The following is a 14,005-nucleotide window of genomic DNA, read 5'->3' as shown; positions in this document are numbered from 1 at the left end:
AGGGAAGGGGCGTAAGGACGGACAGACAGACAGGCAGAGATTGGGAGGGAAGGGGCGTAGGGACAGACAGACAGGCAGAGATTGGGAGGGAGGGAGGGAAGGGGCGTAGGGACAGACAGACAGACAGGCAGAGACTGGGAGGGAAGGGGCGTAGGGACAGACAGAGATTGGGAGGGAAGGGGCGTAGGGACAGACAGAGATTGGGAGGGAAGGGGCGTAGGGACAGACAGACAGGCAGAGATTGGGAGGGAGGGAGGGAAGGGGCGTAGGGACAGGCAGAGATTGGGAGGGAAGGGGCGTAGGGACAGACAGACAGACAGACAGGCAGAGACTGGGAGGGAAGGGGCGTAGGGACAGGCAGAGATTGGGAGGGAAGGGGCGTAGGGACAGACAGACAGGCAGAGATTGGGAGGGAGGGAGGGAGGGAAGGGGCGTAGGGACAGGCAGAGATTGGGAGGGAAGGGGCGTAGGGACAGACAGACAGACAGGCAGAGACTGGGAGGGAAGGGGCGTAGGGACAGGCAGAGATTGGGAGGGAAGGGGCGTAGGGACAGACAGACAGGCAGAGATTGGGAGGGAGGGAGGGAGGGAAGGGGCGTAGGGACAGGCAGAGATTGGGAGGGAAGGGGCGTAGGGACAGACAGACAGGCAGAGATTGGGAGGGAGGGAAGGGGCGTAGGGACAGGCAGAGATTGGGAGGGAAGGGGCGTAGGGACAGACAGACAGGCAGAGATTGGGAGGGAGGGACACAGGCAGATAGATGTGCCGTGCATGGGCGCAGAGAGAGGAATTTGATCAATCAATTGACATTCTTTCCTGCTCCCTGTCTCCGGTCCTTCCTTGTAACTTGCCCCCCACCCCATCTATCCTGCCCCCCGACTCTGTTCCCAGTCTAGGACCCTAGTTGCAGACATTAGTTACCCACCCAGATAGATCAGCCAGGAGCCCTGCTCAGACCCTGAGCCCCTGTCACCCTTCCAGACACGTCCTTGGGTGTCTGTGGTAAATTACTTCTTCCACCAGGCGCCAGGAGGGTCTCTCTGCTCCTGTATCGCACCACCCGCGTCCAGAGCATGGGCTGGGCCTTTAAACCAGGGGTGGGCAAACTTTTTGGGCCGAGGGCCACATCTGGGTGGGGAAATTGTATGCAGGGGGTTGGGGTGCGGGAGGGGGTGCAGTGTGCAGGAACAGGCTCCAGGCAAGGGATTGGGGCAGAAGAGGGGTGCGGGGTGTATGAGGGGGCTCAGGGAAGGGGGTTTGGGTGCAGGAGGGATGCAGGGTGCAACAGGGGGCTCAGGGCAGGGAGTTGGGGTGCACCGGGGTGCAGGGTGCAGCAGGGGGCTCAGGGAAGGGAGTTGGGGTGCAGGAGAGGTGCGAGGTGCAGGCAGGGGGCTGAAGGCAGGGAGTTGGGGGTCAGGGGGCAGGAGGGGTTCGGGCTCCGTGGTGGCAACGGCATACACCGGGGCCAAGGCAGGCTCCCTGCCTGCCTGCCCCGGCCCCACACCGCCCCGCCCCGCCCCGCCCCAGGAAGCAGCCCGGGCACCACAGCCCTGCGGGAGTTGGGGGCACAGGGCTCCTCGCATTGCCCTTGCCACGCCTCCAGGTACCTCCCATTGGCCGCGGTTCCCCAATCCCGGCCAAAGACAGCGGCGTGGGGCGATGCCTGGAGGCAAGGGCAATGCACAGAGCCCTCTGCCCCCCTCCGGGGCCCCAGGGCCGTGGTGTCAGCCACTTCCGAGGTCGGCGCGGGGCCTGCGGCACCAGGGCGGGGCAATCCCGCAGGCCAGACCCACCCCGCGGGCCGTAGTTTGCCCACCCCTGCTTTAAACCCACAGCAGCTCACCCCAAACCGGCCGGCAGTAATGATCCCCTGACTGTTATTCCGGATAATGGCCACTAGGGGCAGCCGAGGGGGGTGGGGAAGGGGCGGCTGTACTGTATAATGGCCACTAGGGGCAGTATTGTCACCCCACTCCACTTCCACCCCCCGACTTCCCTTTCTCACCCCCCTCTTTCCCTCTCCCTCCCATCCCCACTTGCCCAGCCTGTGCCTTCACTCCCCCCCCCCCGAAATCAGACACACTTTTATTGTATTTAGCTGTTGTTTTTTTAATCAATTCATTTAATTACAAAACAAACCCAGATTCAAAGAAAAGGAGAAAAAAATAAATGGTATAAAACTGGATATTATCACAGATACTCCCCTCCCCATACCCCCAACAATACCACTGTATTCATTAATGCCTTCTTGTCCCCATGGGGTGGGGGAGGGAGATCTAGGGAAGGGGCTTCCATGTGACACCATGGGGTGGAACCTCCTCCCCCCCATTGGAGAGTTACTTTACCGTGTGTGTGTGTGTGTGTGTTTCGTATACCCTGCAAAATCTGATGGCTCAAACTCCCCCCCTTCCCCACCATTAGCCACATCTGCCCCCCTCCCACATTGCTGAGGTGATTGGGGGGGGGGCTTACACAGAGGGAATAGGAATATCCCCCTTCCCCTGGTTGGGTATTTTTGCCCAATAGGTAAATGGCTCCAGGAGGGAGGTGGAGAATGGGGGTGATAGTCTGGGGGCCCCCCTCACCCTACAGCTGGCATATGTTGTGAAGCCCAGATGGTAGGGGCACTTGGAGGAGGAGACCCGGGGTTTGGAGGTAGGGGTAGGAGTGGGGGCTTCAGAGTCATCCTTCCCTGATGTAGAAAGAAAGAACTAGGACAGGTGGACAGAGAGTTAGGATGGATGGACAGAGCTGCGATCAACGGAAAGAGAGCTTGGACAGAGACAGACAGACAGAGAACTTGGACGGATGGATGATTGGAGGTGTGACTGATGGACAGAGAGCTTGGACGGACAGATGAACAGAAATGAGATGGACAGAGCTTGGCTAGGCCAGGAAGGACCCGGGAGCAGCCAGGGTCTCAGCTCCCTCTGCCCTCGCAGAGTGGCTCCGGGAAGTCACTCAGATCCCGGCCAATGATCTCGGTCACTAGGAGAAAAAAAGAGAGGGGAAACCAGAGTGAGGGGAGAGCCAGACAGACCCTCGCCCTGGGGCTGGATCAGAACCAGTGCACCCTAGAAGGGAAAGGCTCCATGTCCCATTCCCTAACCCCTGAGCCAGGCTGTCCCCCACCCTGGGGTAGGTTTGGGGCCAGTGCCCCCTAGAGGGGAAAGACCCTGTGATCAAGCCAGTCCCCTGCCCTAGAGCTGGGTGGGAGCCAGCACCCCCTAGAGGGGAAAAGTCCCATTACCTTCCTCCAGCGTGATCCCCTGGACAGGCAGGCTGTCACGGAAAGCCGCCCGGTATCCGCTGCCCCTGGGTTTCTCCACCTCCTCAGTCTCCCCTGACTCTGGATCCCCCCAGTTGGGGGGCCTGGCTCCCTCTGACAGTGGTGGGGGGGTGAGCTGGGAAGAGGCCTGGAAGTGTGGGGGCCGGTAGCCCAACGGATGGAAGTGGGAGGGCACTGTCAGCCCAGCCCCCCCATACTGCTCTGTGTGTGGGTAGCGGTGAGAAGGCTCAGTGGCCAGGCAGCGATGATAAGGGGGTGTCAAAGGGAGCAGTGGGGGCCCGTCAGGGTATGGGGAGCGGCTCCCAAAGGCCACAGGGGAGGGGGCGTAGCCAGCCCTGTAGGGGGCATCATCAGGGTAGCAGGGGAAGTGGGGGCGACTGGGAGAAATGTCCATGTCCCCAGGGCCCTCGGGGGGGTAGGGGGGACTGCAAGGGGGCACCGGGGAGGAGGGAACGGGGGGGAAGCCACGGAGTGGGGAGGAGGGGGGTGGTTCCTCCTTGAAGATCACTGTGGGGACGGGGGGGGAGGAAGAGAAAGAGAGAGAGAGAGAGAGAGTCAGAGACTGCGGGGGGGGGAAGGAACTACCCCAAATCCTTCCCATCAAACAGCACCCCTCCCCTCTTCTCCTGCTCTCTCCCTCCCCCTCCTTGTCTATTTGCCATCTTTGCCCCTCCTTCCCCCCCACCCAACTAACCATAAGGCCAGGTGGGAATCATGCCCCCAATCGCTGCCCCCACAACCTCTTCTCCTTCCTCCTCCCCCATCTCGTTCCCCTCCCCCCATTTACACGACTCCTCCCCCCACGCACTTACCAGGCAGGTATTTAAAGGTCTGCGTTGGGCTCCGTTTCCGCCGCCCATTGGAGACGTAGAAATAGACCTGGACAGGCCGAGCCACCTGTGGGTTGCTGTATTCTGGGACTGTGAGGGTCAGCGTGGTCTGGAGGGGGGGAGGGAATTCGGGTGAGAGGGGGGCATCAAAATTCCCCCATCCTGGGCGGGGCTGGAATTTGGAATCTGGTCCAGGAATCCAGATCCAGGGTCGATCCACTCCTGGATTTACTGCACCCCCACCCCGCTCGCCCAGGGTCGATCCACTCCAGGATTTCCCCCATTCCCCACCCCGCTTCCACATGGTGGATCAGCTCCAGGACTTCCCTGTCCCCCCACCCTGTTCCCCCAGGGTGGATCCGCTCTGGGATTTTCTCACCTCGTTGCTCTTGAGTCGGTTGATACAGGCCTCCTCCTCCCATTGGAGCTTCCCATCTGAAAGGAGAGAGGTTATTGGAGGAGCTGCCATGGAGGAGTGGAGCAAGGGGGAAGGGAGGGGGGCAGGGAAGGTCCTGGGGGGGGGATCTCTCCAAGTGCAGGGAGCAGGGGCATTGTAGGTCCAAGGGTCTCCTGGGCATAAGGGTGCACAGAAGGGACGGTGGAGAAGAGGGGAGTGGGAGGGTCCCAATGGGGGGGAGGGAGGGATTGTGGCTCCCAGGGGGCTCCCCAAGTGTAGGGGGCAGGGAGGAGATGGTGGGGGTGGGGCTCACACTTACCGGGACCCCTCTCAATGAAGACGACCTTGGAGTCGGGCAGGAAGTTGGCGCCAGATAGCACCATCTCCTCGCCCCCGCGCCCCAACCCTGCGCTGAGGCTGCACCTCTCCACCAGGGGGAGTTCCTGCGCTGAGCGCTGGGCTGGGGGCAGGAGAGGGTCAATGGTGAGTGCCCAGCCCCACGGACAGACACCCCCCACCCCACCCTGTGACCTCTAGTGGGGTCTGTAGTGGGCATGGATCGCATAGTCCTAGTTCAACCCACCACAGCCCCCAGCGGGGCCCATAGGTGGCACCAACCCCTCGCCCTGGGCTGACCCACCACAGCCCGCAGCGGGGCCCATAGATGGCACCAAATCCATAGCTATAGGCTAGCTCACAGCACCCATTGGCGACTGGGCACTCACAGCACTCGATGGGCACGGAGGCAGCTTGGATGGAGACAACTTTCCCATTGCCCTGGGGGACGTGGACCCTGAACACCAGCCGGACCCGGGTGTTCTTGCGCCCGATGTCGGTCTCGCCTTTCCGCAGCTCGATGTCTGAGTTCCGCAGCTTCAGGATCCCTGCGCAATCAATGCTGGGGAAGGGAGGCAGGGTTAGGGGGGCCCCCTGGAGTGTGGGGGGCCGGTCAGACCCTGGAATGGGGCTCTTGGTACCACTTCATCCCCTGCTCTTGGGCCTGGAAAACCTAGAACCGGGTCCCTGCGTTGTTTGGATTGGATTCTGAGGTGCAGGTCAACCAGGAGAGGGAGAAAACCCAGAGCTGGATCCCAGAGCTCCCTGGATTGGACTCTGGGGTGCAGCTGCTGGATTCCCCACCCCACCCCCTGCCTCCCAGGACTGGACTCTGGACTACAGCCTTTGGGGAAGGAAAAGGCCTGGAAGTGGATCTCTGTGCCCATCAGAACGGGTTCTGCTGTGTAGCCCCTGTGGAGATAGGAAGATTGGCAGCAGGATCCCTTTATACCCTGGAATGATCTCTGGAGGCACCTCCCACTCCCTGGAGGACGAGAAGACCTGAGCCTGGATCTCTGTGTCCCCAGATTAGACTTTGGGATGCTGCCTCCCCTGGAAATGAGGAGAAGACCCTGAACCAGATGCCTGGTGTCACTGCAATGGACTCTTGGTCCAATCTTCATGGGGTGGGGCGGGGTGGGGTGGGGGACACCAGAATTGGATTCCTTTGCCATTGGCATGGATTCTGGATGGAGTCTAGAAGCAGATCCCTGCACCCCCTGGAAGGGACACAGGGTGGCACTGCCGTGGGATGGGGGAAAAAAAATCCAGAAGCAGATCTCTGCTCCTTGTGGAATGGACTCTGGGCGGCACTGCCCTGGGATGGGGAGAAAACCTTGAAGCAGCTCCCCAGGAAACTCACTTGGCCGCCATGTTGTTCTCGGGCAGCAGGGACATCTCCAGCACCTTGGTGCTGCTGAGGATGGTCTCGTAGCTGGCGGTGGCCACCATCTTGCCGGTGATGCGGTGCACCTGGTAGAAGGCATGGGGCCGCAGGTTGCGCTCATCGGCTGTGCCGATGAACATCTGCAGGGTCAGTGGCTTCTCGTCGTAGCCCAGGAGCTTGCCGGGGGGGGGGGGGGGGGGGAGAACAGTCAGGAATCAGGGGCCCAATCTGCTCAGCCTGTGATCCACCAGCCAGGATTTCCCAAGGAGAAGTATGGGAGGGTGACATGAAAATCCTGGCCTGGATCCCCCCAGGCAGAATAGAGATGGGGGCTGGGGAAACCTGGACTGGATTAACCCCCCAGGGAATGGGGAGAGAGGGCAGGGAAAACACACACCAGGGGAATAGGAAAGGAGTCTGGGGGAACCCAGACCAGATTCCTTTTGCTGTCCAGAAATGGATTTGGCTTTCCTACCTAAGACCATGCCTGGACTGGATCCCAATAGGGCAAACGCCCCCCACCCCATGACTCAGTTTCCCACCCCTGAAGGAGCTTGGGTTCTCTCAGAGCCCCATCGTGTGCCTCGTCCCCCCCACAGCTCTAGGAGTCTGGATGCCAGCCCAGCCAGGGTGGGGCGACGCCAGCGGTCTGGTGGTCTCCCCCAGGGAGGGCCCAGCTGTTTCCAATCAGCAGACGGGATGCACAGCTGGACTCGATTTGGGTTGGAACAGAAACAAGGGGGAAAAAAATCCTTTCCCCCCAGACCTGGGTAAAATGGAATGTTCGGGGGGGGGGAGAGATCATGGGGCAAGCTCCCTCCCCCCCCCCGAGTCTCAGATGGGAGGTGCTAACTGGGGTGGGGTTCCAGGATACTGGGGATCTTCCTTGCCTCCAGCCCCCAACACCCCTTACCACCTCCAGACTCCCACCCCTAAAGACCCCCCAAAACCACTCCCCTCCAACTTCTTCAACCCCCAGAGCCCCTCCTCTAAAAACCCTTCCCTTCCATCCCCAGAGCCGCTCACCTCCCCCACCCCTCAACCCCTCCATCCTCCCCCACACTCTGTTTCTCTTTTGCATACTCTGCCTTTCACAAATTAAGACTGATCTGTGTGCATGTGCGTGTGCATGTGCGTGTGCGCACACACCTGCTGCCCCCTGCTGGAAGGGCTGAGCCCTGCTGTGTGCGAGTGTGGGTCTGTGTACACACACACACGCATGCGCGGCCTGTCCCTGGTCTGGAGCGTGGGAAAGGGCACCCTTCATGTGCACTCCCACCCCACCCCCGCAGCTCCAGCCGGTGGGGGGGGGCTGCAATGAGAGGGGGATGTGACCCCCTCCAGCCCTCCCCGCCCCCTGCAGATCCACTGTCACACAGAGCCCCTCACAAGCAGCTCGGCCTGGAGGGACCCAGCCGGAGCAGAGCCAGGGCAGGGAAGGAGCGGAGCAGAAGGAAAGGAAAAGGCGAAGGGCGCAGAGCGAGCGGAGAAGGGCGCTAGCGAAGGAAGGCCAAGGAGGCCACTGTCCCCACCCTTCCTGTCTGTCGCCCCCATCCTGCTCTCCCCATCCCTGGGACCCACCTGCCGTGGCACCCATTGCTCCATAACCGCCCACAGTCATGAGAAACTTGGGGTCACAGGTTGGGGAATCCAACCCCTGTCACCCCCCCCAGCCCAGGGGCCACTGGGGATGCCTAGAGATGGGGTTAACAGGGTGAAACCCAGGGATGCCTCCAAGGAAGCTCAGGTACCTTCACCACAGGATGACCCCCTGGGGCAGCCTTCACGGCACCCCGGCTGCCCTCGGTCTCGTAATGGGCCCGGTGGTGGGTCCGGGGCTGGACTTCGATCTTCAGCTCGTATTGTTCATACTGACTGGGCAGGGGCCAGTCTAAGGGAGGCAGAGCAGATGACCTAGGGCAGAGAAGAAGACAGCTGTCCTGGATGGCACCTTGGCCTCTAGGAGGCGCCATGCTGCAGGAAGTGTGTGGTGGGGGGCTCCGCAGGGGGTGCTCTGCCCTGGCCACCTGTGCTGGCACTAGGGGGCGCTGTGCCACAGGAAATGGGGTTGGGGCTCCCCCCCATTAAGTGCTGGCCCCAGTGCTGCCAGGGGCTCAATAAGAGGGTGCTCTCCCCTCACAGTCAATGCTGGCCCCAATGCGGTGCTAGGGGGTGCCGTGTTGCTAGGGGTGGGGCAGGGGACATTGTGCTGCAAAGAATCGGGTTGGGGGCTCAGTAGGGGGCATCCTCCTCTCACTGCCAGTGCTGGCCCCAATGCAGCGCTGGGGGTGGGCTGTGTTGTAGGGGCAGGGGGTAGGTCTAGGGTGGCTCAGCAGGGGACATTGGGCTGCAGGGAATGAGGCTGGAGGCTCCGTAGCGGGCGCTCTCCCCTCCCCCCACAGCGCGAGGGGGTGCTGTGCGACAGGGGCTCCCTAGGGGGCGCTCCCTACACAGCCTAGGCTGCAGCACCCTGGGGTTTACCTTAAGAGGGAAGGTGCGGTGCCGCCAGGAGCCGTGTTTACGGCAGCTGCCACCGGGCGCGCCGAGCAGGGGTCTGGGATCTATAACAGGAGCCACGGGCCCGTCTGCCGCGGGGCCAGCTTGACAGCTTGTTATTATACAATGGAACCGCTGCCAGGCGCGGCTGCAGCCCGGGGAGCAGCTGGCAAAATGGGACTGGCTGGCGCAGCAGGGCCAGGAATGGGGCACGGAGCCTTTCCCCTGTAGGGGGCGCTGGCTGGGATCCTGCCTGAGGGTGGGGCCTGGCTGGTGCAGGCGAGTGGGGCCTTTCTCCTCTAGGGGGCACTGGCCCCACTGCAGTGGGCGGGAGTCCTTTAGTAGCTGGTACCTGAAGATGGGGCTGTGGCCCCCGATCCTGGCCTTGGACCAGCCCAGTGGGGAGGGCACGGCCAGATAGTCCATTCCCTCCTTGCGGGCCGCCCCAAACCCCCCGTCGTCACCATTGCAGCATCCCTCCTCCTTCCGCGTCAGCGCCACCGTCTGCTCAGTGGAGGTCTTGCGGGCCTTCTGTGGGATGCTCTCAGCTGGGGGGTGCTGCCCGGCAGCCTCGTAGGGTGGCCCCTCCCCAACTGCCCCCTCCGCGCCCTCCCCGCCACCCTCGTCGCCCAGGCTGCCGCGGCGGGAGAGGCAGGGCGAGGCCGAGGAGTGGGTCTCCGAGCTAGAGTAGCGCCGCTTGCCGCAGGGCGAGGCTGGGCGGGGTGCCAGGGCCACCCAGCCATCCTCGGTCCCCCGCCCAGCAGGGTACAGCCCCCAGGGCTCCTCCAGCCCGGCCCAGGGCTTGGGCGAACCACAGGGGGAGCTGAGGGCAAAGCGGGCGGCAGCTTCGTTCAATTCCCGCTCCACGTCATCACCGCCTGCCCCGTCATCGTCCGAGAAGAAGCTCCAGGGGGAGGCGCTGCCACTGCTGGCGGGGCTGGGGGTGAAGAAGCCGGAGGCCGGTGGGGCCTCCCGGTAGCTGCCGTGGGCTTCCAGGGGCAGGTAGTCACGTGGGGAGCAGTCCCAGTCGGCGCTGGGCGAAATGGTGGTGATCTGGATGCTGGGGCACTCTAAGACGCGGGCGTCAGCCCCCAGGCGCACCCACCGCGCTGGCTGGCTCTCGAAGGTGTCATCCCGTGCCGGGCGGGGCGGGGGGGAGTGCATGCCGGCCCGGGGGCCCCCGACCAGGCGGGGCGGGCAGGGGATGCCCAGGGGAGAGGCATAGGCTGGTGGGTCACCCAAGGCCAGGGTGCAACACGGAGGGAGGTCTTCAGCGTCGAGGTCTGTATGGGGAGAGAGGAGGAGGAGAGATGGAGCAGGATGGTGGCAGGGGGGCAGCAGACACACCCACAGCAGGGCTCATCCTCTCCACCAGGGGGCAGCAGGGACATGCACACAGCAGTAGTAAGCTGTTATCTCTCTCTAACACACCCTCACAAACCAGCAGTAGTAAGTTGCGGTCTGTCTCTCTCTCTCTCCAGTAGAGGGCAGCAGCAACACAGTTTATCACACCACAAAAGCCCGAGCGCAGCAGCAGTGACCCCTGTTCCCCCCTTTCCAAGGCTGCACCCCGGAGGACGCCAGATTCCCGTCCCGCCCGGGGCTGTGGCATTTCCATGGGGCCCCAGACAAGAGGGCCAGGAATCTTGCGGGCAGAAACGTCTGTGCTGAAAACCACCGGCAGGAAAGCCGCCTTCCCACGAAAACACAAATAGTTGGAGAGACACAAAGCAACGTGATCTCAACCCAACTTCCAGCTCCGAAACACACCTGCTTCTCATTTAAGGCCCCGTCTCTGCCCCTTTCCTCGGGTGGGCCCTTGGCCGGGGGACGGGTTCCGGTGCTGTGATGTCAGACACCTTCTCCCAAGCCATGTGTCCAGCAACACTAGAACCCCAATAGCTGTGAGGCTGGGCTGCCCGGGACCTCCCCCGTACCCCACAGCACCCCCTGCTGGGGCTGGAGTAGCCAGGAGCTCCCCCCAAAGCCAGCCCTCCTGCCCCACTCCCCACAGCGCCCCCTGCTGGGACTGGAGTAGCCAGGAGCCCCTCCCACTCCTCACTTCACCCCCTGCTGGAAGGGGCAGGGGTCAGGGGGCTGCAGATTCTCCCCCCACCAAATGATTGGGGTCTGGAAACTTGATAAACTGGGCACCAGCTCTGGGGCCTGAGACTCTCCCCACCCTGTGGAGTGGGGCAGCCTGGCCTGGGATGGGAGGGGGCAGACACATGAACCCAATTAAAGGCGCACTCGCCTCCGCTGGCAAGGCGTGGGTCACCATGGGAACGTGGGGCACAGGGCCAGGAACAGGGGGTGGGGGGAGTACGAGTCTGAGGGCGCTAGTTAAAACTGTGTGTCAGACAGACGGATGGCAGGGCAGGACACACAGACAGACCACCATGTTCCTCACAGCCTGGGGGGACCTGTGTGTGTGTGTATGTGGGAGGACAGGGTTGGAGAGCATGGGACCTGATGGACGGACACCAGAGGGAATTCTCTTCCCAGCCCCCATGGCTGGGCTGTTCCGGGGCTGTGAGGTTCCCCAGAGCAGTGCCCCAGTTGGAGGGGGCATAGGGGAGGTACTGTGGGCCTGCGAGCTTCCCCGGAGCAGTTCCCCAGCTGGAGGGGACGTGCTGGTGGGGGGTACTGTGGGCCTGCGAGCTTCCCCAGAGCAGTGCCCCAGCTGGAGGGGACGTGCTGGTGGGGGGTACTGTGGGCCTGCGAGCTTCCCCAGAGCAGTGCCCCAGCTGGAGGGGACGTGCTGGTGGGGGGTACTGTGGGCCTGCGAGCTTCCCCAGAGCAGTGCCCCAGCTGGAGGGGACGTGCTGGTGGGGGGTACTGTGGGCCTGCGAGCTTCCCCAGAGCAGTGCCCTGGCAGAACAGCCTGGGGGTGGGGCCGGCAGAGAGGCCACCCGTGGCCCTTGCCAGGCTCTCAGCATCCATCCCAGGGAGCTGCTCTTCCCATAACGTGAGAAACCAGAAGGGTGTGTGTGTGTGTGTATAAACCGAGCCCCCCCCTTCCCCCTCATCCTTAATAGGGCAAAAAACTTTCCATCCTCCTCCAGCCAGGGAAGATTAGAAATCCCGCTGGCCCTTTAATACTCTCTCCCAGCCCACGCTGGCCCTTTAAGAGCAGCCCCCCCTAACCACACATCCCTCACCTTCCAGCGATACCCCCATTCCCGGGGGGTCCTTCTCCTCTTCTCCAAAGATAAGCTTGAATTCCAGATCTTCGTCTTCGCAGCTGGCTGCCCCCATGGGAGAGGCTGGGTGGACTGGGGGGGAGCGTCCCCCAATAGGGTGGGATATATGGGAGGTCCTAGGGGGCGCCCCAATAAACCTTCACCCCCTTATTCCACCGGGGGGGCCAAGATCTTCCTTCTCTCCCTCCTTCCTTCGCCTCAATTTTTCGACCTTTATTATAACGTCCCCAAAAAAAAAAGTTGTCCCAAACTTTTCTCCAAGCCCCGCCCACATTCCCCCTCCTAGCCCCGCCCCCACTCCCGCCCTCCTGTGATTGGTCCCAGCCCCGCCCCCTCAGCCTGTCATGTTTAAGGCCCCGCCCACAAACCTATTAAAATAATAGGAAAAATAATACATCCATTCCTATCGTCCCTCCACCCCATCTCCCCCCGGATGGAACAACCCGCCCCGTGCCGATTGGATGGCTGCCCGCGGAGCCCCGCCCTCCCCCCGGTAGAATTCATTTGGGGCGCGTCTCCCCCAACTGGAGATTTAAAGAGACAGAGTCTGATTTTGAAAAGGAAAGGAGAAGCCAAGTGCGATGGAAACCTTTCCCCTCTAGGGGGCTCCGGCTCAGTTCAAGCCCCAGGGCAGGGACCGGCTGGCTCAGGGGGGCTGAGGAATTGTCCTTTTCACCTCTAGGGGGCGCCAGCTCCGAGCTGGCCCCAGGGTGGGGACTGGCTGGTTCCGGGGGGAGGAATAGGGCATGGGGCCTTTCCCCTCTGGGGGGCGCTGGTGACTGGCTGGCTAAGGGGGTGGGGAATGGGGCCTTTCCCCTCGAGGGGGCGCCATCTCCGATCCAGCCCCAGGGTCAGCAAGTGGCTGATTTCTGGCGCGTCTCTGCAACCCATTCCCGTTCAGTAGGGGAATCCGCTCTGGTTTCTGCTCTGACCTGTAGCTGCGTGAAGCAGTTCAAAGAGGGGTGGTGGCCAAGTCACCCCGTAGCCTGTGCAGATCTCGGGGTGGGCTGCTTGGAAAACCGGGAGTGGCTTCCCCATTGCAACTGGAATGGGCTTGCTGCAGCCCCCCTCCCTTTGCACCTGGAAATAGCCAATGGTATGGAAGGACCTCTGGTCTAGGAGGGTCCCCACCCAGATCTACTGGTGCCCCTCACTCCTGACCCGCAGCTCTCTGCTAGCTCAGCCCCGGAGGGGTTAATGTTTTCACGTTCCCTTTTCCATGATCAGCGAGTAAATGACGTGGTTAAGAAAATCCAGAACAGCCCTGGTCTCCCTTGTTCTCATTAAACTAATGGAAACCAGGCCAAGCTTGGGGGGCTGGGATCGGGGCCAAACGTCGGGCCTGGACCCAGCCTGAATCGATATCCCAGCGTCTGGGCCAGCTGAAGCCCCTGGGGCAGATCAAAGGCCTCGCCCCCCAGCTGGGTGGGCAGTGCTGCCCTTGAATCCCACCCTACACCAGCCCTGCATCTCAGAGATCCCCACTCCCCTCCCCTGGCTTCCCACACCCCAACGCTGCAGCCCCCCCGTCTCGCCAAACCCTGGCCCTCCAGCCCCACACTGTCCTTCCAGAACCCGACCTGAGCCTTCTCCCCTACTTCCCACTCTGTCCCCACCCATGCCCCCTTTCCCCTCCAGCTCTGTTCCCCAGCCTCCCCTCCCCTATACCCCCGCCTTAGCCTCTCTCCCCATCTTACCAACCCCTTCAAGTACAGGTGCCTCGACCCCCCCATTTCCTTTCAGATTCCGCCCCCAACTTCCTACTCTTCAACCCCCCACATGCTCCTTCACTTCCCCTCCAGCTTCCCTTCCAGGCTCCCCTCCTGCCCCCCACTTCCCCTCTACCCCCCCAGCGCAGTCTCTCCCCCATCTGACTAACCCGCTCTAATCAAGTGACCCCAAGATCCCCACCCATTTCCCTGCAGGCCCCTCCCCCTTCCCTTCAACCCCCCGAACTCTCCCTCCTTACTCCTCCCCCAGTCCCTTTACCACCCCCCCGACCCCCACACATGATTCGCACTCCCCCAGCCCTTCCCCCATGTCTGTGTGTCCCATTCACGTGGGTCT

The 14,005-nt window shown here is 62.3% G+C and overlaps 1 protein-coding gene across 3 annotated transcripts; it reads right to left on the bottom strand.

Annotated features, from left to right (window-relative positions):
* Positions 1 to 2,143: 2,143 nt before the first annotated feature.
* NFATC4 (nuclear factor of activated T cells 4) lies at positions 2,144 to 12,186 on the bottom strand. 3 transcript variants are annotated; one of them, XM_038369638.2, is made up of 10 exons: positions 11,897 to 12,186; positions 9,088 to 10,018; positions 7,991 to 8,153; positions 6,216 to 6,415; positions 5,242 to 5,414; positions 4,836 to 4,976; positions 4,499 to 4,554; positions 4,102 to 4,228; positions 3,251 to 3,796; positions 2,144 to 2,988 (listed from the first exon to the last, which is right to left on the bottom strand). In XM_038369638.2, the coding sequence occupies exons 1-10, from the start codon at positions 11,991 to 11,993 to the stop codon at positions 2,921 to 2,923; spliced, it is 2,502 nt and encodes an 833-aa protein (XP_038225566.1). In that variant the 5' UTR covers positions 11,994 to 12,186; the 3' UTR covers positions 2,144 to 2,920. The 3 variants fall into 3 exon arrangements, with proteins under 3 accessions (XP_038225566.1, XP_038225567.1, XP_038225568.1); XM_038369639.2 differs by having other exon boundaries at positions 6,216 to 6,325; XM_038369640.2 differs by lacking the exon at positions 3,251 to 3,796.
* Positions 12,187 to 14,005: the final 1,819 nt, after the last annotated feature.

The sequence above is a fragment of the Dermochelys coriacea genome, chromosome 13 (genome assembly GCF_009764565.3).
Source record: "Dermochelys coriacea isolate rDerCor1 chromosome 13, rDerCor1.pri.v4, whole genome shotgun sequence".
In the NCBI taxonomy this organism is placed as follows: Eukaryota; Metazoa; Chordata; order Testudines; family Dermochelyidae; genus Dermochelys; species Dermochelys coriacea.
Note: the sequence above shows the minus strand (reverse complement) of the source record. Positions and strands in the feature narration are given on the sequence as shown.

What these genes read in the sequence shown, in the direction of transcription:
- NFATC4 (XM_038369638.2), bottom strand. Translation starts at nt 11,993, where the DNA reads ATGGGGGCAGCCAGCTGCGAAGACGAAGATCTGGAATTCAAGCTTATC. An exon ending in GGCCACAGCCCCATCTTCAG is followed by an intron (nt 8,154 to 9,087) that starts GTACCAGCTACT and finishes TCTCTGCCCTAG; the next exon opens with GTCATCTGCTCTGCCTCCCT. An exon ending in GAGAACAACATGGCGGCCAA is followed by an intron (nt 5,415 to 6,215) that starts GTGAGTTTCCTG and finishes TCCCTTCCCCAG; the next exon opens with CATTGATTGCGCAGGGATCC.